The 21,121-nt window shown below is 44.0% G+C and overlaps 1 protein-coding gene across 2 annotated transcripts; it reads right to left on the reverse strand.

Annotated features, from left to right (window-relative positions):
* Positions 1-2,182: 2,182 nt before the first annotated feature.
* On the reverse strand, positions 2,183-19,877 carry ACAT1 (acetyl-CoA acetyltransferase 1). Of its 2 annotated transcripts, XM_080613998.1 has the most exons (12): positions 19,768-19,877; positions 17,685-17,732; positions 14,469-14,586; positions 13,434-13,529; positions 12,878-12,978; positions 10,278-10,421; positions 7,093-7,243; positions 6,437-6,532; positions 5,172-5,285; positions 4,706-4,770; positions 3,611-3,768; positions 2,183-2,402 (listed from the first exon to the last, which is right to left on the reverse strand). In XM_080613998.1, exons 1-12 carry the CDS (start codon positions 19,822-19,824, stop codon positions 2,282-2,284), a joined length of 1,269 nt encoding a protein of 422 aa, XP_080470124.1. In that variant the 5' UTR covers positions 19,825-19,877; the 3' UTR covers positions 2,183-2,281. The 2 variants fall into 2 exon arrangements, with proteins under 2 accessions (XP_080470124.1, XP_080470125.1); XM_080613999.1 differs by lacking the exon at positions 14,469-14,586 and having other exon boundaries at positions 19,768-19,871.
* Between the last annotated feature and the right edge of the window lie 1,244 nt (positions 19,878-21,121).

Raw genomic sequence — 21,121 nt, forward strand, 5'->3', positions numbered from 1 at the left:
CCTCCTAACTGTCAAACCCATGCTGTAAGGCTTTGAATGAGTTAAGAAAAATGCCGGTAACTAAACATAAGGCCAGTAAAACCTCCAAACATATTTCTCATCTAATGAAGCTCTTACCAGCCAGTTATCCAGGTAAAGCTTTCATTTGGATGAGCCTCTGTTTGCAGTGGTGGCAGTTGAGTGCAGAAGCTGTTGCCAGACAGTGTGCTGTGCTGTTGGGTTAACTCCCTTACACGTGCCCCAGTGTATGAACACTGAACCTGTTGCAACAGCCAGACAAGCATTTTGGGGTGTTCTGTTGCAAAAGTCAGTTCTTTTAACTGTCATTTGTACTGGTGAGCTAGCGTTTGTTAACCCCCCTTGTGCTTTCAGCCAGACATGGAAGAATTGGCAGCTAATCTTTCTGTTCAATGTAGAATTTTTCTACAAACTCTTTTCCAAACAGGCCCAGGAGAAGCCCAGCCTACATTTGAGTAATAATTAGCATGGGTTAAAATTACCACACTAGCCTTGCTCCAGTACTGCAGGATTTTCTTTACTGGTATTTCCTTCTTTGTTCTCAAATTGTTGAGGTCTTAAAACGTTGCAAGTTTTCTCGTAAGAGATCTGTACAGCAACAGGGCAATGGTTCAGATAGTATACAAGGATTCCTAAGGAACCAATATTATGCAGTAGATGTTTATATTAAACCCATCCAATAACTGAATACTGCATAGCATTTACAGCTTGAATAAATATTTTTGGTTTAATAACAATGTTGTGTGTTGCTTAATACTTTGTACATCCACGAAGCAGCTCTAAGGAGGCTCTATAGACAAGTCATGTTGATGATTTATTTTTAAAGAGTTCAGTATTAACCACTATGGTCTAACAGCAACTGTCAGAGGGGCTCAAGCGGGTGAGCAAAGAAAACTGTCTTAAGCATAAAAAATGCGTAATAGTTGTTTGCCAGTTGGTAGGTGACGTTTGTAAGTAAGATTAGAGACCTGGCATAGCTCGTGCATGGGACAGCTGCTGTCCACCATAGTATTTTTCAGTTCAGGTAAACTAGTGATACTAAAGTGCATTATCACTTTACTTCGCTTTCAACTGGAAAAAATATCTTCAGTTCCACACTGCTATCACAGGGCAAAGAATTTTCAGCAGAGCAGGTGTCAGAGCATGAATGAAGGTGTTTTCTTATCATGAAGCATTTAAACCCCACTGTTCATCTGCTCCCTCCATACATACATTCCTTCCTGGAAAAAACAGATCTCACTATATCCCAGTTAATGTATTTATTCCCCTATTTCATAGAGGAAAATGTAAGTGGGTGAAGATGACTTCCTGTTGAAATCCATGTGAAAATTAAGAAAGCAGCTGTCCTAAATCTCAGCTAAGAACTTTGAAGTGTTTGATGTTTGTCTCTTGAAGAAAAGGTGAGGGGAAATAGGCTTTATACTGGGGCAGTAGTCAGGTTTTGCCCTCTGGTAAAAAGCCAGCTGAGGAAACTGCATGAATTGTCAATGGCATCTTGAACACGATTCATTCCAGGACAGTATTTTCCTCTGTCTCCCCACACCTGCAATACAAACACTTAACTCATCACTGGAGTCATGAGTGCAGCAGGTGCTGGGGAGCACCTAGGGAAGCAGTAGTAAGGGCAACTGTACTCTTCCAGTCCCAGTCTGCCTCTATTTGAAAACAGCTGAGAGAACTGACATCACAGAGGTTTATATGAACAAATATGGAGCAGTAGCATCTTCAGCCCTTATTAGCACTTGCATGTGTAATTTACAACACTGTCTCTCCTACTTCGCTTTGCTGCTGCCCCCAGGGCAGCAAGTGTTACAGCAGGGCTCTTTGACCTGGCTTCAAGGTACATAGTGGTAGAAACCCAACCCTTGAGTAAAGTTACTTTTTCCATGAGAATCACTCAGCAGTTAAGAAAATCAAGCAACAAAACTGCAAAAAGCAGTAACAGCACAAACTGAGTTACCAAGAGCATTCCTTTTCAGTGGCACTTGAGAAACCATACATCAGTGACAAGGAGCCACAGTTAACAAACATTCTTTATTGTCAGGTCTCAAGACATTATCATAATTGGACATTTTTTGGACTGTATAAAAACTTACTACTTTAACTCAGTTAAAAGCTCAATTGTCTGTATGAATGATAGCTTAAGAAATTTTAGAGTAGCAGTTATGGAATTCATCCACTTATTTATGAATAAGATGTAACAGGTACCATTCATGCTTTGATCCGAGAGCATTTACAGCTTTGTTTCTGACACTGGTTGTGCTTACAGCTTCTGTATCAGAATTGCAGAAGCACCTCCTCCACCATTGCAAATTCCTGCAAGGCCATACTGTCCTTGTTTCAATGCATGGGCCATGTGGACAACGATTCTGGCTCCAGACATTCTAAATAAAAGAAAAAAAATGCATATAGCTTAATTTAAAGGAAACTCTTAATTTGATCCCTGCAGGACAGCTGGCAGAACATAGAAGTGATGCACTGGAGGGGAAAAATACACAAAACCCCTTTCACCTCCATTCAGATGCAATACAGGTTATTTTTCTCAAGCTGTACCAGAAAGATTGTTACATATACACAAACAAAAACTCTGTGTTTATCTAAAGTTTCTTCTGGAAAAGGAAACCACCATATGTTATGAAGTAGCTGTACAGGTAGCAAAGCTCTTTCAAAGAAGGTAATGAATGTACCACAAAAAACAATCGATAGTAATAATTAACATCAGTTTCTTACTCACTTGTAAGCGTCCTACTTTGATCCCCCTAATGTGCAAAATTAGATATTTAAATTGTGTCATTAGACTGACAAAATTAGCTTTTAAGACAAAAAAAACCCAAAACCATATTCCTCTCTCAGAAGCTGATATTGCAGAGGAGGTGTCATTATGTCTTGCGGGATTAGGCTGTGGCCAGAGCATTTTATGAACCATGAAGTACTCCTGCTTGTTCCTGATGCACAACACAGTTACTTCATACCTATATTTAGTTACAGGTTTCCTTACAAACCTCGACAGTGGAGCATGATCACTCTTAGGGAGGACTAATGGGATAAAGTCAAGTCATAAGTAAGTTACAACTGCTGAGGACACAGCAGGTGATGTGACTCCTCTAACCAGAGGATGTAACCTCAAATGACCCACCAACATCCCCCAGACCACCCTGTCTCCTGCCCCAGGTGCTTGCAGCACTGCCAAAAATGCTTTGGCAAGACCTGAAATTTCACTGTGCTCAGGTAAGAAAAATACAAGTCCCTGTACCCATATCCTTCACTATTTTCATAAGTTTACCTGTAAATTTGATTAACTACTTGATGGTTTATTCTGTTGTGTTAATGGTGATTTGGTTTTAATACTTCATAAATCCACACAGCTGTGGTAACAAGCAAGCTCTTTGTAAAAGTAGGTGATAACTAACTGTGAAGAGAAAAATGGGCTTCTGCTCTTTTCAAGGTACTCTGAAACTCAGTCACTATGTACTTGACAGCCAATTTCTGTTTCCCTTCCTACTTCCATTACACTTGAGAATGAAGTGTGTCAGCAGTCTGGCTAGAAAACAGTGCCTCTGTGTGGAAAAACAGCCAGTGCTCCTCTGCTTACCCTATAGGATGTCCAAGAGAGACAGCACCTCCATTCATGTTTACTTTTTCTGGATCAATACCCAGCATTTTAATATTGGCCAGCACCACAACACTGAATGCTTCATTGATTTCCCACATTGCAATGTCTTCCTTTTTCAGGCCTGTCTCACTCAGAATCTAGAAATAACAACAGAAATAATTACTCTGATTAAACGATTGGGAAGGTAATTACAGAAGTAACTAGGTCAGTTTTGAAGTGGGTGACTCAGGCATAGTCTGATTCAAGTTCACATTTTGGAACCTCTTTGCCAGATGGGAAAAAGCAAAACTGGGAGACTGAAGCACAAACTTGAGCTTTCACAAAAGAAGTGGGGAGTACCTTATGTTAAGAATCACACACACACCAAGACCACTGGTACAGAAAGTGCATCTAAACTGGTGCAGTGTTGCCTCAGACCACACACTCGTCTTCAGCTCCTTTTTGAACTTGGCTGTACTTGCGTAACTGTTCATTTTGTCTTTTTTAGCCACAGTAGCTGCAAAGCTTCAAAAGTATAAAATAAGCCCAAAGTTGGTGAAAGCACTATAAAACAATCACAGAACCATAGAATTAAGAATCAACCAATCAATGAGAGAATCACAGAATCCAGAGTACCTGGAAAAGACCTTTAAGATCGAGTCTAACCTTTACCCCAGCACTTTTAAGTCCACCACTAACTCATGTCACTGAGGGCCTCATCTACACAGTTTGTGAACACTTCCAGGGACAGTGATTCCACCACTGCCCTGGGCAGCCTGTTCCAACACCTGAGCACCCTTTTGGGGAAGAAATTTTTTCTAATATCCAATTTAAACCTCCCCTGGTGCAGCTTGAGGCCATTTCCTCTTGTCCCAGCACTTGTTACTTGGGAGAAAAGATAGACCCCCACCTCCCTACAACATACTTTCAGGTAGTTGTAGAGAGTGATAAAATGAGCCTCTGAAAAAGGTGGTCTGTGTATTTACGTTGTAATAATTTCAATCCTAATTAGAGGAAGATCCACTGAGGGATGAGCCAAGGATCAGTGCTAAGGAAGTCTGCTGGGTTTTAGAAACCCCTCAGTTTTATTCCTACCTTGGGAACTGCATATGCAGGCGCAATGGGGAAGTCAATAGGATCAACAGCAGCATCTGCAAAAGCTGGAAAAATGGCCAAAGCTGTTTCAAAACCTTTGGTTTTTACCACACATGATTTTTACTCATGCAAGCAGCAAACCCAGCTAAGATAGAAAATTTCTGAATAGAATGGTCCCAAAAATAGATACAGCTGAAGTTTAGTACCTTAAGTGAGCCACATAATAACATTTTCAGATTTTTAATGTTATTCCAGATAGAAAATTCTGTTTATGGTCAACAGCTGCTGGTGCGACAATTGAGATTGCCAGGGCTGTACCAAGAAGATGCAGCTATCATGCCCAAGGGCTCACTTGTTCTGTTGCAGGGACATCAGGTAACCACCTGAGCAGGACTCCCAGTCGGACAGTAAACTATGAGAGTTGTTTCCAGGGCTGTACTCAAAGACAGAAAAAAACCACTCTTACCTACTACCCGTGCCAGTGGTTTGACATTCAGTCTCTTGGCTGCCTCTGTAGTCATCAGCACCAAAGCAGCTGCTCCATCATTCAGAGTACTAGCATTGGCAGCTGTAACTGTTCCTGGAACAGGTAAAGCAATGTTTAAACTGAGGAGAGAGTGAAAGACAACTTACATATATTTTGTAACAACTTTTGTAACCTTAGGCCTTTAAATACAAGGTCTTGACAATATGGTGATACCTGTTGCACTGAGTTGACTAAAAATGAGTGTTGTTTTGTTTGGTTTTTTTGGAATTGATTAAACAAGTAGATTACATCTATTTGTATCTTTATGTGGGTGGCGGTTTGGATCATCCCTTCTATGTCGGCTGCAATATGGTTGTGAATAATTGGCAAGTTTGATTTGGCCAGAAGGATTGATTGCATACAGATCCAGGGAAGTACCAGGCAACTGGTACTGGTCCAGAGAAGGGCTGTGAAGATGCTCTGAGGGCTGGAGCACCTCTCCTATAGAGACAGGCTGAGAGACTTGGGCCTGTTCAGCCTGGAGAAGAAAAGGCTCCAGAGAGAATTTATAACAGTCTTCCAGTATCTAAAAGGGGCCTACAAGAAATCTGGAGAGGGACTTTCACAAGGGCCTGTAGTGACAGGACAAGGAGGAATGGCTTTAATCTGAACACAGGGAGTTTTAGATTAGATATTAGGAAGAAATTCTTTACTATGAGGGTGGTGAGGTCCTGGCACAGGTTGCCCAGAGAAGCTGTGGCTGCCCCATCCCTGGCAGCGTTCAAGGCCAGGTTGGACACAGGGGCTTGGAGCTACCATTTGAAAGAAACTTCTGTTCTAGTAGAAGATGTCCATGGCAGGGGATCAGAACTGGTTAAGCTTTAAGGTCCCTTCTAACACAAACCATTCTATGAACACTGTACAGGCGCTCCAGCTGCCACTGAAACAAGAGCTTACATCTGGTAGAGGGGAAGGCACATAGCTACTATGTAGCTACAGAAGCTACATAGAAACCAATCTGTTCCAGTCATGTTACAGTGGATGTGCAAAACAGAGGTTGTCACTGGTTTAAAGTTCTTGGACCACCTTTTAATCCAAACTAGGTGATGCTGTGGTGAAGCATCAGCTGGTTATCTCAGACATTTGAAGGCTAATGGACTACTTACTGTTGGGCATTCAGGCTCTGTGGACTGGACTCTTGTGGACTGTAAAAAAGAATCCTTGCACTCAGTAAGGAATTAAGCAGTTAATTTAACCATATTTACCATTTTCTTTTTGGAAAACAGCTTTCAGCTTTGGAACTTTACTGAAATCAACACGTTTGTATTCTTCATCTTCATTTACTTCTATGTCTGGCTTTCCTGAAATTCAGATTTGGTTTAGTATTTTACAGAACAATCCATTCTTAAGACACTCCAACACAATACTTTGATTAAATGCTGCCTTATTTAAACAACCTATTTCAGTTAAAAAAACATAAACACATGTAAAAATGCATGTCAAAAACTGAAAGAAAAAAATTAGTCCTTAATCCTATTTATTCACAGCAAATCCATTTCTAATTCCTGATGGCTGAATGAAAGGAACAAGGAACACATCTTTATGGTAATTACAATGGAAATTAAACCACAGATGTCCTCAAGCCGTATTAGCTATATTCAATAGCCAGTGTTCCACTTACATAAAAGAGGAAGAAGATATGGCATGTAACACTAAAGAACATTAAAGAAACCAAAACCAGATGACACTGCCTGCAGCTCACCAGAATGCCTGTATAAGAGAGAACTCTTAGCTAATCCAAAATCAGTGTTCCTGGTGCAGATCAGTGATCTGCATATCTAAACACCACAATTGGCACTGAATGCAATGCTACAGCCTCTGATGAGAGACAGAATTCATTTACCACACCTCCCCGAGGTACCTTTTTTTGAAACAGTGACAGGAACAATTTCATTTTTCAGTATTCCTGAATCCCAGGCGGTTTTGCTTTTGGTGTAAGAGCCTATGGCATAAGAGTCCTGTTCCTCTCGTGAAATGGTGAGCTGCTTCGCAGTGTTCTCAGCACAGTTGCCCTTGGAGAAAACCAGGCACATTAGGTTTGGTGTTTCTGGAGATGGGAAGTAGAAATGTAACTCATAAAACTCAACCAGCAGATTTCCAGAACTGAATGGGACTAATATCTGGTGTCCACTTCTAATTTATAGTCATAATCAAACAGTAACTTTTGGGTTTGGAATACAATCTTCAGATTTAGCAAATGCTTTCTGGATCCAGATTATTAAATTTGGTTCCGTGAAGGAACCATCCCATTTTTTTGAATTAAAAAATTGCATACAAAGTAAGTTGTAAAGTGCGTGGGGCTGACATCTTCAGAGACTGACGATCTTTGCTCACCCGCAGAACACTCTGTTCACATCATCTTACTGGTGTTTTCGTTCCACTATCAGCTTGCCTGTTCCAAAGGTTAAGAGAACAGCCCAGCACACAGGGCTTGCTCAGCCTTCAGGGTCTCATCTAAAAATTGTACAAATAAAAGTACGTATATACCTTTTGGCAACTGACTAGAATGAAGGAAGTAGAATGAAACAATCTATGTTATGTGCAGGTCAAGCACAATGATAATTTACAATCATTATTCATCACAAATACTGCCTAAATACCTGGTGACAAAAAACGAAAGGCACTCATTCAGTCAACCTGAAGGATTTGTTCTTTAACAGGTTTTAAAGGTTCCACCTTTAATTTCTGTAGAAAACTCAATGCATCGAGATAAAACCCTTTAGTATCACATTCCTCAAACAAGCAGGTTCACTTCTATGCAGTCATTCAAGAACTTTAAGCCTCCGTGGCACCAGCAGCTTAGTCTATTGCCAAAGCACAGACCAGAGTCAGTTCTTAATGCCACTGGGTGGGCCTTCCTGGATATTACCACACAGACTGTTAACATGTTCTGAGCAACCTGCAGCTGCTATAAAGACAAAAGGTTCTGAAGTATTGCTCCAGTCTGTTAAAACTCTGTGTATTAAAACCAACTCCTAGAGTCTCCCCCCACATACAGGAGCTAGCAAAGCCACTACTTACATTCCTATAGAAATCCTCACAATCAAAACCTATTCTAGCTGAAATGTGGGAATGGATTTCAATCAACAGCCCAGACAGGGTACCCTATAATGCAAAACAAATAAAATCCCACATAAAAGCAGTAAGGCCTGTATCAAATTTGGTGGCCTTCTATGATAGGGCTACAGAATAGATGGACAGCGGTAGAGCAGTTGATGTCATCTACCTGGACTTGTGCAAAGTGTTCAACACTGTCCCACACAACATCCTTGTCTCTAAATTGGAGAGACATCAATTTGATAGATGGACCACACAGTGGATAAAGAACTGGCTGAATGGCCACATACACAGTTGTGGTCAGTGGCTCAATGCCCAGCTGCAGACCAGTAACAAGTGGTGTCCCTCAGGGATCGATGTTGGGACCGGTCTTGTTCAACATCTTTGTCGGTGACATGGACAGTGGGATTGAGTGCACCCTCAGCAAGTTTGCCGATGACACCAAGCTGTGTGGTTTGGTTGATACACTGGAGGGAAGGGATGCCATCCAGAGGGACCTTGACACGCTTGTGAGGTGGGCTGATGCCAACCTGATGAAGTTTAACCATGCCAAGTGCAAGGTCCTACACCTGGGTCGGAGCAATCCCAGGCACAGCTACAGGTTGGGCAGAGAAGAGATTCAGAGCAGCCCTGCAAGAGAAGGACTTCGGGGTGTTGGTCGATGAGAAAATGAACATGAGCCGGCTTCAGTGTGCACTCACAGCCCAGAAAGCCAACCATATCCAAAGGAGAATGACCAGCAGGTCAAAGGAGGTGATCCTGCCCCTCTACTCTGCTCTCATGAGACCTCACTTGGAGTATTGTGTGCAGTTCTGGTGTCCTCATCATAAAAAGAACATGGAACTGTTGGAACAAGTCCAGAGAAGGGCCACGAGGATGATCGGGGAGTGGAGCACCTCCCGTATGAAGACAGGCTGAGAAAGTTGGGGCTGTTCAGTCTGCAGAAGAGAAGGCTGCGTGGAGACCTCATAGCACCCTTCCAGTATCTGAAGGGGGGCTGTAGGGATGCTGGGGAGGGACTCTTCATTAAGGACTGTAGTGATAGGACAAGGGGTAATGGGTTCAAACTTAAACAGGGGAAGTTTAGATTGGATATAAGGAAGAAATTCTTTACTGTGAGGGTGGTGAGGCACTGGAATGGGTTGCCCAGGGAAGCTGTGAATGCTCCATCCCTGGCAGCGTTCAAGGCCAGGTTGGACAGAGCCTTGGGTGGCATGGTTTAGTGTGAGGTGTCCCTGCCCATGGCAGGGGAGTTGGAACTTGATAATCTTAAGGCCCTTTCCAACCCTAGCTATTCTATGATTCTGTGAAATGTGTGGATCACAGCAGAATATTCTCCAAGACATGTTTTCCTGTACACCAGCAAAAACACTAACAAAGCAGTCAGTAATGTCCCACAGTTGTGAATTACCATAGGCAAAGGTCAGAAGTACTCATAAACTTAGAGTAGTTATTCTCTTTTCAAACTCTTCTTCCCTAGTGCCTTAGTTCCTTCACTACCTTCATATCAGTTGTTTTCCAAACCCAGCCTAAGCTTGCAGTTGCTGCCATGTGATGAATAAGCTTATCAGCCAACTCAAACCTTCCAACAGAAGATATATGTACATTGGGGAGGAGAAAATATATGAGAACTCCTGAACTGCACCAAATACGTACCCTCAAAGACACCAAGTAACTTGACTGCTGTCTCCCAAAGACAGAGCAACAGCAATGTATCAGTAGCAGATTATTTTTGTTTTCATCCCTGCTCTAGGCTATTCAGACTTCAGTCAGGGACAAATGAATATTAACACACAGTGTCTTCTGTCTATCCCTCCATTACAGTTCCTACAGGAAGCCTGGAAATGGAAGACTTTTTCCTCCTCTGATAAAGTTATTCCTCATTTCTAGGTTGGCTAAATGAAGCAGTTTCATAATGATCATAAACAAGCTCTTTAAAGCTGCACCAGGTCTACAGTTGATACTTCAGTAGTATATAGGAATATTTACCATATGGATATGGTTATAAGCATCTGTCAGCCCATCTTTTACTATCAGGTCTTCCAGCTTTACTCCTCCATAAGGCGTTGATCCTCTGCTCATTGTATAGGGAACGTTAGACATGCTCTCCATTCCACCAGCAACCATCACATCCTGCTCAAAGGAAACAAGTTTAAATTAACAATAATGCAGTGTGTTCTCCATGACTTCTTGTAGGGACAAATACTAGTAAAAACTTAAAAATGCATTATTTGTATTTCTGAGGAATCTTAGAGAAAGAGGAAAAGAATCTTCATGCATTTAAAAAGCAAACAACAGGAACAACAGCTGAAGACAGTTAACCCATCCTGGCAGGACAACTGGATTTTTGTCTTGAGGAGCACCTCCCCTATGAAGATAGGCTGAGAAGATTTGGGCTGTTCAGCCTGGAGAAGAGGAGCTGTGTGGAGACTTCATAGCAACCTTCCAGTATCTGAAGGGGGCCTACAAGGACTACTCTTCATTAGGGACTGTAGTGACAGGACAAGGGGTAACGAGTCAAAATTTAAACAGGGGAAGTTTAGATTGGATATAAGGAAGAAGTTCTTCACTGTGAAGATGGTAAGGCACTGGAATGGGTTGCCCAAGGAAGTGGTAAATGCTCCATCCCTGGCAGTGTTCAAGGCCCCGTTGGACAGAGCCTTGGGTGACATGGTTTAGTGTAAGGTGTCCTGCCCATGGCAAGGGGGTTGGAACTAGATGATCTTAAGGTCCTTTCCTACCCAAACCATTCTGTGATTCTATGATTCTTTGTAAAAGGGGAAGCCTCCGTCATCTCTGTAGCCACCCTTTACATACTAGAAAACGGTGATAAGGTCTCCTCTGAGCTTTCTTTTCTCCAGGCTGAACAAACTCATTTCTTAGCCTTTCCCCATACAGCTTCCCAGTCCTTTGATCATCTTTGTGGCCCTTCTCTGGGCCCTCTCCAGCCTGTCCACATCTTTTTGTACAGGAGGGACCAAAACTCATTCAAAATAAATTATAAACTAGATCCAGGAACAGTGACATGAAGTAATAAAGAAAAGAAAGAATGCTGGAGACAAACTGGAAAGGCAGTTGAGATATGGAAGCAGCAACAGACCAAAGGAATGAGGGTCCCTGGCATTTCAATTCCATAAATTGAAAGACTTGGAGACAGAAATTACAGTTGTTTATATAATGATGCACGCTGACTCAAGCCAATGGGAACCATCACTGACTTTTTTACCGCAGATACCTTACAGTCCACAGCTAGGAAAGACAAACAAATACAAAATCACCCCCATAATTTACAGCTCTAAGAGACTAATCCCTAGCCAAGCCTCTGCTTTTTCTGAGACTGCAGCACAGCATGTACAATCAGCTCAGCAAAAAACTCCAGTTCTCTTCAGAGCTCATGGACTGCATCTGTCAAACCACCCAAATGCACAGCCACTGTCACGAAGATATTGTATGTAAATGACTAAATACAAGTGTAGCTGTTTACATAGACACGCTGGCCTGGTTCAAAGTCCAGTGACAAGACTTCTACTGACTGCAGCAGACACTGGACAAGGGCTGTTCTCCACAGAGCAAGGCCAGAGCACTAAGCAGCTGCTTACCTCAGCTATACTGTTATTTTCACAGAAGGGACAAGAAAACTTAAATACTATACTTTTGTTCTAAACAACAAAGACCAAAAGTAAGTACGTTTCTCACTTATAAACCACTTACTTTATAAACCAAAAATACATACTGAACTGACAATACTTTCACTTCAGGGAAGAGGAGATGTTGCCAAGATGCTTCGAGTATGGAATTAAACACAAAACTGCAATGTCTTTCTTCACATTCACACTTCTCCCACACTTTGCTGCATAGCATTTAGTGGCTTGCTGAACAAGGTGCATTCTCCCATCCTCCCATTAAGTGAGACTATTTTCCCCATTGTACTGAGTATCTTAGAACACATTTGACAGAGCCAGGCAATTCTCTTCCACCAAGCTCTTCAATGAAAATGCTCAATCAGCAACAATAGATTTCACGTCTTCTAAAACAATAAAAAAATCCTAAAACATCTTTAATGTAACTGGAAACAACATTGCTTTAATACGTATATTGAAATTACTGAAGTGTTAGAAGTGTCTGAATGTCAAGATTAAATGTGCTTCAGCAAAAATCAAATCTATAAAGATATCTTCAATTTTGCAAACTACAAAGCTTGAAAATTATGTTTTGGGGGTTGGAGGAGGGCTTGAAGAAGGGCAATAGGGAGAACATGTAAATACCTCCCAGCCCCCAAAAAAATCCACTTTATCTGCTCAGCTCCAAAAATACACTTGACAATTTCCTAACTTTAATATTTCTTTTTTTATTCTTTTCTTCTCTGTTTTAAAACAAAACACACTTAAGTGTCTATAAAATTCAGGTTTTGCATAAGCAAAACAAAACCTGGCTAATTAGCTTCGTTATCCCATGACAAAAGACAGTCCCAAATCAAAGACCACTCTCACTAGTAAGAGAGGATCAAAGATCACTCCCATTAGTAAGACAGAATCTACAACATCAGTTGTGTGGATTTCTTCCATAATCCAGCACTAGAATTCACCTACCTGACTCCCACACATCAGGCTTTGTGCTGCCATCATGATTGATTTCATTCCTGAAGCACAAACTTTATTGACAGTTGTAGTAGGAGTGCAGATTGGCAGACCTGAGTAAAGAAGTTGTACAAACAAACAACTGTATTATTTGAAGGGTAGACTAATACCTTATGTTCAAGCAATATTTCATGTGGGACCAATTTTTATCTAAGCCCAGGGTGTCCAGCTTGCACTATTTAGCCTGCCAGGGCAATTCACCTACTCTCACCCTTAGTTACTATCCTTCCTGAAGAATCCTGTTTCTCCCCTTCCAACACAGACTCCTGATGAAGGGGCAAGCAAGTGAAGAAACAGAGAGACAGAAGATCAGGGAAGCGATTCCAGAACTATTCCTCCTCCTGAAACTCCAACCCCCACCTTTAAGAAGTATTAAAGACTGAAAAGTATAAACAGGCTGTTTTGGCAAAAGTCTGGGCACAACTCTGCTTTAATTCACAGCTCAATAATGGACACTGTCTACAGAAAGACAGAAAACCTTTAAATCCAGTATCAAGAGAATGAATACCTGCACCCAAGACTGCTTGTCTTGCTGGAGCTTGTCCTTGTCCGGCCTGCAAGACATTACCCATATATGTTTCTTTCACTTCCTCTGCAGGGATACCTATAAAACAAAATTGTTTCCAGTCAGGACTCTTTGCAGTGAAGACGTAACTCCCTACTACCAACCCTCCCATTGAAGTTTTCTACAAAAGACTGATGAAACATGCCATGTCCAACCTGTGTACTAACAATACGCAAGCCTCTTTTAGGTGCATCCCAAAACACTACCCTCATATTCACGAACCATGATGAACTGGTGACCCTGCAGGAAAGAATTCTTTTGTTACCCTACAGAAAAAGCTACAGTTAGCTAACTAAAGCAGACACTTCTGAGTCTCACTAGACACCTGAGAAGCTCAATTTCTATAGATGGTTAAATGCAGAAAACTTTCTACCTGCTACAATTACACGTAAAGAAACAGTTTTGTTTGTTGGTTTAACAGCGGCAAGCCAAGGCCACAGGTAGCTGCCACGAGGCCTGCTCTCCCACTGCATTTCTTGCAACAACCCTGGTGTCCAAGTTCCTGTAATATGCTGTTTCAGGAAATCAAATGCATAGAAAATTAGCCCTCCTTTCCCCTAAAAAGGCTTTTTTGCCAATTTGAATCCATCAATACACTCACAAGGCTGTCCTAGAAGTGCACATGGAAAAAATGGGCAGGGAAAGGAAGGGCCACTGGTTTCAGCAGCAAGTAGCCTCTGCATCAGCTTAGTCGTGTCATAAAAACCACACAAGAAAAACAGTCAGCATGTTTATTCAGATTTGGATTAACACAGATATCCCTAAACAATATTCTGCTCTGAGAAGCAGCACTTAATTCGGACTGAAACAATGCCCAACAGTTTACTTAAATATCATTTGTGGATAAAGACTTAAGAGTGCCATAGCATCAAAAAAATCAGGACCTTCTGTTTACCAAGCAATTTAAGACACACTGATACTGTTTGGAGCCACTTGAACTCTTCTTTGCCACAAAAAAGAAAAAACATTTACATATACCTGCTCTGTCAATTGCTCCCTTAATTGCAATGGAACCAAGTTTAGTGGCTGGCAGTGATGAAAGAGATCCTTGGAAAGATCCAATTGGTGTCCTTACAGCACTTGCTATCACCACCTCCTAAGACGAGAAGATTGGAGCAGAAGTCACGGTGTCTCTCACATTCACACATACATACCAGTGGTTTTTAACTATATCAACTTTTACTCTTTCATTGATGTCACAACTCCATTTTTATCCTGCAAGTATTTCAGAGAACTAAAATAAATCTTTATTAATGCATGCAGCAAGGGAAATAAATATAAGGAGACTGGTGTGCAGCTACGGGACTCCAACATTGGGATCATGGAACTGTGGTGGTATGGCTCCCATGGCTGAAGTGCTGCCATGCAAGGATATAGGCTCTTTAGGAAAGACAGGCCGAGAAGACAATGGAGTGGGGTCTTGTCCTTGGTGCGACAGAACAGCTGGAGTGCATTCAGCTTCAGATAGATCATGCCTGCAAGAGTCTCAAAGGCTCTGGAGCAAAGAGGCGGGAGGGCAAAGAAGCTGGTTCATGTTCTAGGATTACCCCTCTAAGCTCAAGAGCAGTCCATTCCAAAAAGCAGTCAGGTGAAAACGCCAGGAGGGCTGCATGGATGACAAGAACTCATACACAAAAAGGAAGCACACAGAAGGTGGAAACAGGGACAGGAAACCTGGCAGACACTGTCCAAGCATGCAGGGACAAAGTTATGAAAGTAAAGCTGAACTGGAATTGAATCTGGCAAGAGATGTCAAAGGCAATGAGAAGTGCTTCCATAAGGATCTAGGAAGCAAAAGGAAGTCTATGGAAAAGTTGGGCCTATTGCTGAGTGAGGCAGGGGACCTGGTGACATGGAGAAGGCTAGGTACTGAATGCCTTTTTCACCTGCCTAGACCGGCCTTCAGGAATCCCAGGCCCCACAGACCAGGCAGAGGGCTGGAACAAGGAACATGTACCCTTGGAAGAAGAGGATCAGGTCAGGGAATACTTAAGAAGAATACTTAAGCAAATTGGACATAGATAAATCCATAGGCCCTGCTCAGTAGCACCCAGAAGTGCTGAGGGAGCTGGCTGATGTCTTTGTAAGGTCTACTCTCAATAACCTTGGAATAGTGACTGCAATCGTGAGAGGTGCCTGAGGACTGGAGAAGCAATCATTACTGCTACCTTCAAGAAGGGCACAAAGGAGGACACAGGGAACTACAGGCCAGTCAGCCTCACTTTGATCCTCAGGAAGGTGATGAAACAACTAATGCTGGAAACCATTTCCAGGAACATGAATAACAAGGTAGTCATCAGCATGGATTCACGAACAGGAAGCCATGTTCAAACAACCCAATAACCTTCTACAGTGAAATGACTGGCTTGGTAGATGGGAGAAGAGCAGTGGATATTTTCTGCCTAGACTATAGAAACACTTTAAACACTGTCTCCCGGAAGATCCTCATACAGAGGCTAATGAAGCTGGATATACAGACAGTAAGGTGGACTGAAAGCTTGCTGAACATCTGGGCCCAGGAGGTGGTGATCAATGGCACAAAGCCTGGTTGTAGGCCAGTAACTACTGGTGTTCCCCATGAGTCAATCCTGGGTCCAGTCCTGTTCAATATCTTCATCAATGATCTGAATGATGGGCAGTGTTTGCTGGTGATACAAAACTGGGAAAAGTGGCTGATACACCAGGGGGTAGTGCTGCCCTGGGATCTCACTGCTGCACAGGGATCTCAACACACTGGAGAAATGGGTTGACAGTAACCTCATGAAGTTTGTCAAGGAGCAAAGTCCTGCACTGGCGTAGAGCAACCCTGGGCACCAACATATGTTGGGAAGAGCAGTTTGGAAGAAAAGGACCTTGGGGTCCTGATGGACACATGAGCCACGAGCCCTTGCCACCAGCATGCATACGAGGACATGAGGCAGCAAAGGGCCCATGCAGCAAAGCAGGCAAATGGCATCCTGGACTGGCAAAGCATTGCCAGCAGGCCAGGGAGGTGTTCCTTCCCCTCTACTCAGCCCTGGTGAGGCTACACCTGAGTACTGTGTCCAGTGCTTGGCTCCCGGGTACGACAGAGACTTGGGAATACTACAGACAGAGAGTCCAAGTGCCACTAAGATGATTAAGGACCTGGAGCATCTGTCACACAAGGAAAGGTTGAGAGAGCTGGGACTGTTCAGCCTGGAGAAAAGAAAGCTCAGCAGCACCTCATCCACATGTATTGATACCTGAAGGGATGGTGCAAAGGGAACAGGGAAACACTGAAAAGGGAACTCTTTTCAGTGCCAGTGACAGGACCAGAGGCAATGGGCCCAAACTGACACACAGGAGCTTCCCCATGAACATTTCACTGTGACTGAATTACAGGTTGCCCAGGGAGGTTGTGGAGTCTCCATCCTTGGAGATATCCAAAAGCCCAGATCCCAGCATAACATATAAGCAGTAGTTTAAGACACGGTATGGCATTCAGCTCTACACCTAGTAGCCCCACAAAACAGATTTATTTTGCTTCTTAGCTTTTTTGCTACATCAACATGTCTATCTGCTAACCCTGTGAGAGCAGCATGAGGAACTGGCACCAAGATGATGCACATTTCTGACCTCTGGCTGCTCCAGACAGCTATTTAGAAGCAGCAATGAAGACCTCCAGCTGTGCTGGTTTCTGTGGAAGTTAGACACAAAGTTTTACAGCATCTCACCACGAGTTCTTTATTTAGAGAGACAGGCCAAGAAAGAAAACTCTACAGAAAACATCAAACAAGCAAATAAAGAGACAAATTATACCTGTTGTAAACTAAGAAGGGCTGTCTATTTCTGTAACCCCTTCTTCATCATGATTGACTTCAGTGATAGTAACATACATACTTGTCCTCATCTTTTACATTGTACCAGCAAGTTCCAGGACAACATTCAAATAACCTAAAGGGGTCAGCTGCCATCAGCTGTGTTTTCCAGGAACAGGCTAATAGTTGCATCACACAGAAGTTAGCTTTAGCCAATGTTGTCCCACACTATCTAACTATTAGCAAGCCATAATAAAAAAAGAAATCTGACTTTTATTCCAGATTTTGCATTAAAGTGTGACTTGGGCAAAGGGATTTTTTGTGATAACTTTAAAAAAATCTTCATTGATTAAGAAACAAATTTAAACCAGTGATTTATAACAGTCAAAATGTATGTCAGATGCTTTGTACTTACATTTAAAGTACGCTGTGATGCATAGCCACGGCTTGTGTACCTCAAAGCCTGAAAAGAAGAAAGTCCTCAGAATTTCACATCAAGAAAGGCAATGCTATGACATTTCAGTAATACACCTTTTTCACACAAGTCATTATTTTAAAAAATAATATCTAAGAAACACTGGAAAAATACTGAACCAAAAATCATAACGTGCCTTTTAAGAGAAGTGTTATCTTACCGTAACATCTGTGATAAAAAAACTCTCTGAAAAACAAACAAGCACTCCTTTAAAAACAAAACCCAATTCATTTTGGCCAAGTCTGTTACATGCACATACAATGTATGTCTAAAGCAGGGAATGAGTGGTGCTGTCTTGTAAAAGTTTACTAGTCCCTCTGTCTGCTTCTCTGGACTTTGGTTTATTCATTCCTAACATTAACTTCATTGCTTTTAAGCAGTGGCAGTTTGCATCTACAGCTTCATTTCACTGGTGTTTCATGAACAAAAATGAGGATAATGAACTCAGAATGCTGCAATAAAAGATGATAATATAAGCAAGAAAAAAGAAAAATCAACTGAGTAGGCTAATTCACCAGCTACTAGATTTATCTAAATATGCAGTGTAAAGATACAAATGTCTATCTGTAGGCACTGTTACAGATGTTAACAGAATGATCTTTCAATTACTGCTTTAAACCACTTTGTTAGCCACTTCCTTAGACAACATCTCAGTACATTGGAAACTTCTGGTCATTACTGAATTACAGTTAGATAAATAGAAATAATCACTTCAGGACACCACAAAAACATCACCAGTTTTATAAATCAAAGAATGCCTTCTGCCATTGTGTCCACAATGTGGGATTTCTCCCTTCATTTGACAACCTTCAACCAACAAAAGACAGATTTATTTTCCCCCTATTGTTTTTCTATTAGTTGTTTGGTTTTGTTTTGGGTTGGTTTGGTTTTGGATTTACATTTTTCCCCTTCCCCAGCTCAGGTTGTAATAACCAGCAGGAAGTTTTAAATTAAATCTCTACCTGAAAATGAAGTCTGTCCCTGCAAGGCTTTAATAACAGCGCTTTCAAGGGTAATGAAAAGTAACATGTCCTTACGAGGCAACAGCTGAAGTTCACCTTTGCTGTAAATTGGACAAACCACACAACAGTCTTCTAAGAATAACTGGCATCTGCTGGTGGTGCTCATGCTCTGTGTCAATTACAGGCTTTTAAAACAAAAAACAACCCCAGGTACTTCTACAAGCAGCAGAACACAACCTGCAGCTGTGCATACGGAGATCCGTGTGCAATCCAGCACAATGCAGATGCTTCCCCTGCCCTTTTCTCCCTAGCACAGTGACAGGACGCCCGGTGTTCCATGTAAGCGAGGCACCCCCAGGGAAGCCATCAGCGCCCCAGTACAGGTCTGCACGGAGCTGTGGGCAGGAGCACCCAGTACCGCAGCTCAGGCGCCTTTCTGATGGCCCTGCCTCAGGCACAGCAAGGCAGCGTGTCTGCCCATCCGATTCCTCTCCTGGCCTTGGCTAGAGAAAGCCTCTGACAGCTGAAAGCTTCTGACATCCCCACCGCTCCGGCGCATAACAAGTGGATACAGGGGCCCTCCAGGGGCCAGAGCTGCGAAAGAACGGGCTGCAGAGCCGGGGGAGGGCCCTGCCCAGCGGCTGGGCCCCCAGCGCGACAGCCGGTCATGAGGCAGTGGAAAAAGCCGCTCTCAAAATCGCTGCTAAAGGTCCCGTCGGCTCAGCGCGGCACCAGCGCGGGTCTGCAGCATGAGGAGCCGTCGTTCACTGACCCGACGGCTCTGGGGCGGCACGGCCCGCCCAGGCCCGCAGGCCGCGGCAAACACCGCTGCCCCGGCCGAGGCCCCGCGGCAGGAGCCGGTCCGAGCTCCGCTCCCTCCCGGGCCGCGGCCTTGCTCGCGCCCTATCTCCCGCCTCGCCGCAGGTGTGGGGGAAGGAGGGGAGAGGCGAAGCTCTCCCCGCCGCAGAGGCGGTGTGACCTTGGCGGAGCCTTGACGGGGCCGGGGCTATGCAGGGAGGAAGAGGAGAAGGGAAGGGCTAGGGAGCGCACCGCCGCCTCACCCGCAGTAGGTCCGCGGCCGGGCGCCGCCACTCCCGGATCGCCGTCATCACCACCATGCTGCCACCGGCCGGTCCCTTCACCTTCACCGCCGCCTCTGCCTATAGACAGCGATGCTCCTCCTCTCTCCCAGCTCCCATTGGCTCTGGTGCCGAGGGCGGTGCCAATCGCGTCCCTGCCATTGGCTGGCCTGGAAGGCGGGCTTCAGTGTCAGCCGGGCGGGGCGCGGCTCGGCGCCTGAGACGGTGAGGACGAGCGGCTCCGTACCGGAGGTCCGTGCGGTGTGAGGGGCATGTCGGTGTGTGCCCGGCCGGTGCTCGGCAGCTCCTCCCGTCGCTGCGGGACCTCCGCCCTCCCTGGTGACAGGGAAGTTTCTTTCTGCGGTGACGGGCGCGTTTCTTTCGGCGCCGGTGCTGCGGTTAGGGACCGGGCAGAGCTGGGCCGCCGCAGCCCGCCCTGAGGAGGAGGCGGGGGCCTCCGGAGACCCAACCCCCTGTGCGGGGCAGACAACCTTGGTTTTCGTTCTGAGTAACTTAGTAACGGAATGAAGGGGGCGTGGAAGATCCTTGCGGGGCGATAACCAGGGCCCAGGGTTGTCTCCTTCCCCCAGGGACGGGAATACAACAGTGAGGCTGCGCTCCGCCGGCCATTGGCCAATCCACGCGTCAGCGTTAAACTGAAATGAGCCACAGAAATTAATCCCCGCATGGAAACCGTGTCAGAAACACACCTATGCAGTTAGGCACCTATGCAGTTACAAGGTCTGTGGGATACAGGTGCTGGAGTGCACTAGGGCCTTGCATGCCCTTGTGCTGTATCTGTGTACTGTCTTCAGAAGAGCCAACAACTTAATTCCCATTAACTCCCTCCTGTCTGGCCCTGGTATAAATATCTACCTGTTACCCCAGAATTCAAACCTGGCTGCAAGCTGACTCAGCAGCTGCCTTTACAGAGAGGTTGATACCTGCTTGACTGCAGCTCGACCTCAGGATGCCCATAGTGGTTCCACAGTCCTACACTTTGTTTCCCGCTCCTTGTGCTCTCTGCCTCTGGATTTCTAGATGAAGGTCAGTATTAAATCTCTACAGCTGCCTGCCTGACAGTGCCCCTCTCCCTTCAGTCTATCCAGCATGCGCAGAGGTGGGCCAGGAAAAGCCTGATCCTTCCTAGTCTTGAGCTTTATATCTCAAAAGAACAGGTTCAAAAGACAAGATGACATCCTCTGTGTCTGTGCTGATGCACACTGTGTAGGACAAGCAGTTCTGTATTTGTTTCTAATCAGTCTTGCTTACCTTCTCAGCCACTTTTAATTCTTGGAGGAGTCTGTTACAGCAACCCACAGCTGACAGCTACATT

The sequence above is a fragment of the Psittacula echo genome (assembly GCF_963264785.1).
Source record: "Psittacula echo genome assembly, chromosome: 3".
Lineage (NCBI taxonomy): Eukaryota > Metazoa > Chordata > Aves > Psittaciformes > Psittacidae > Psittacula > Psittacula echo.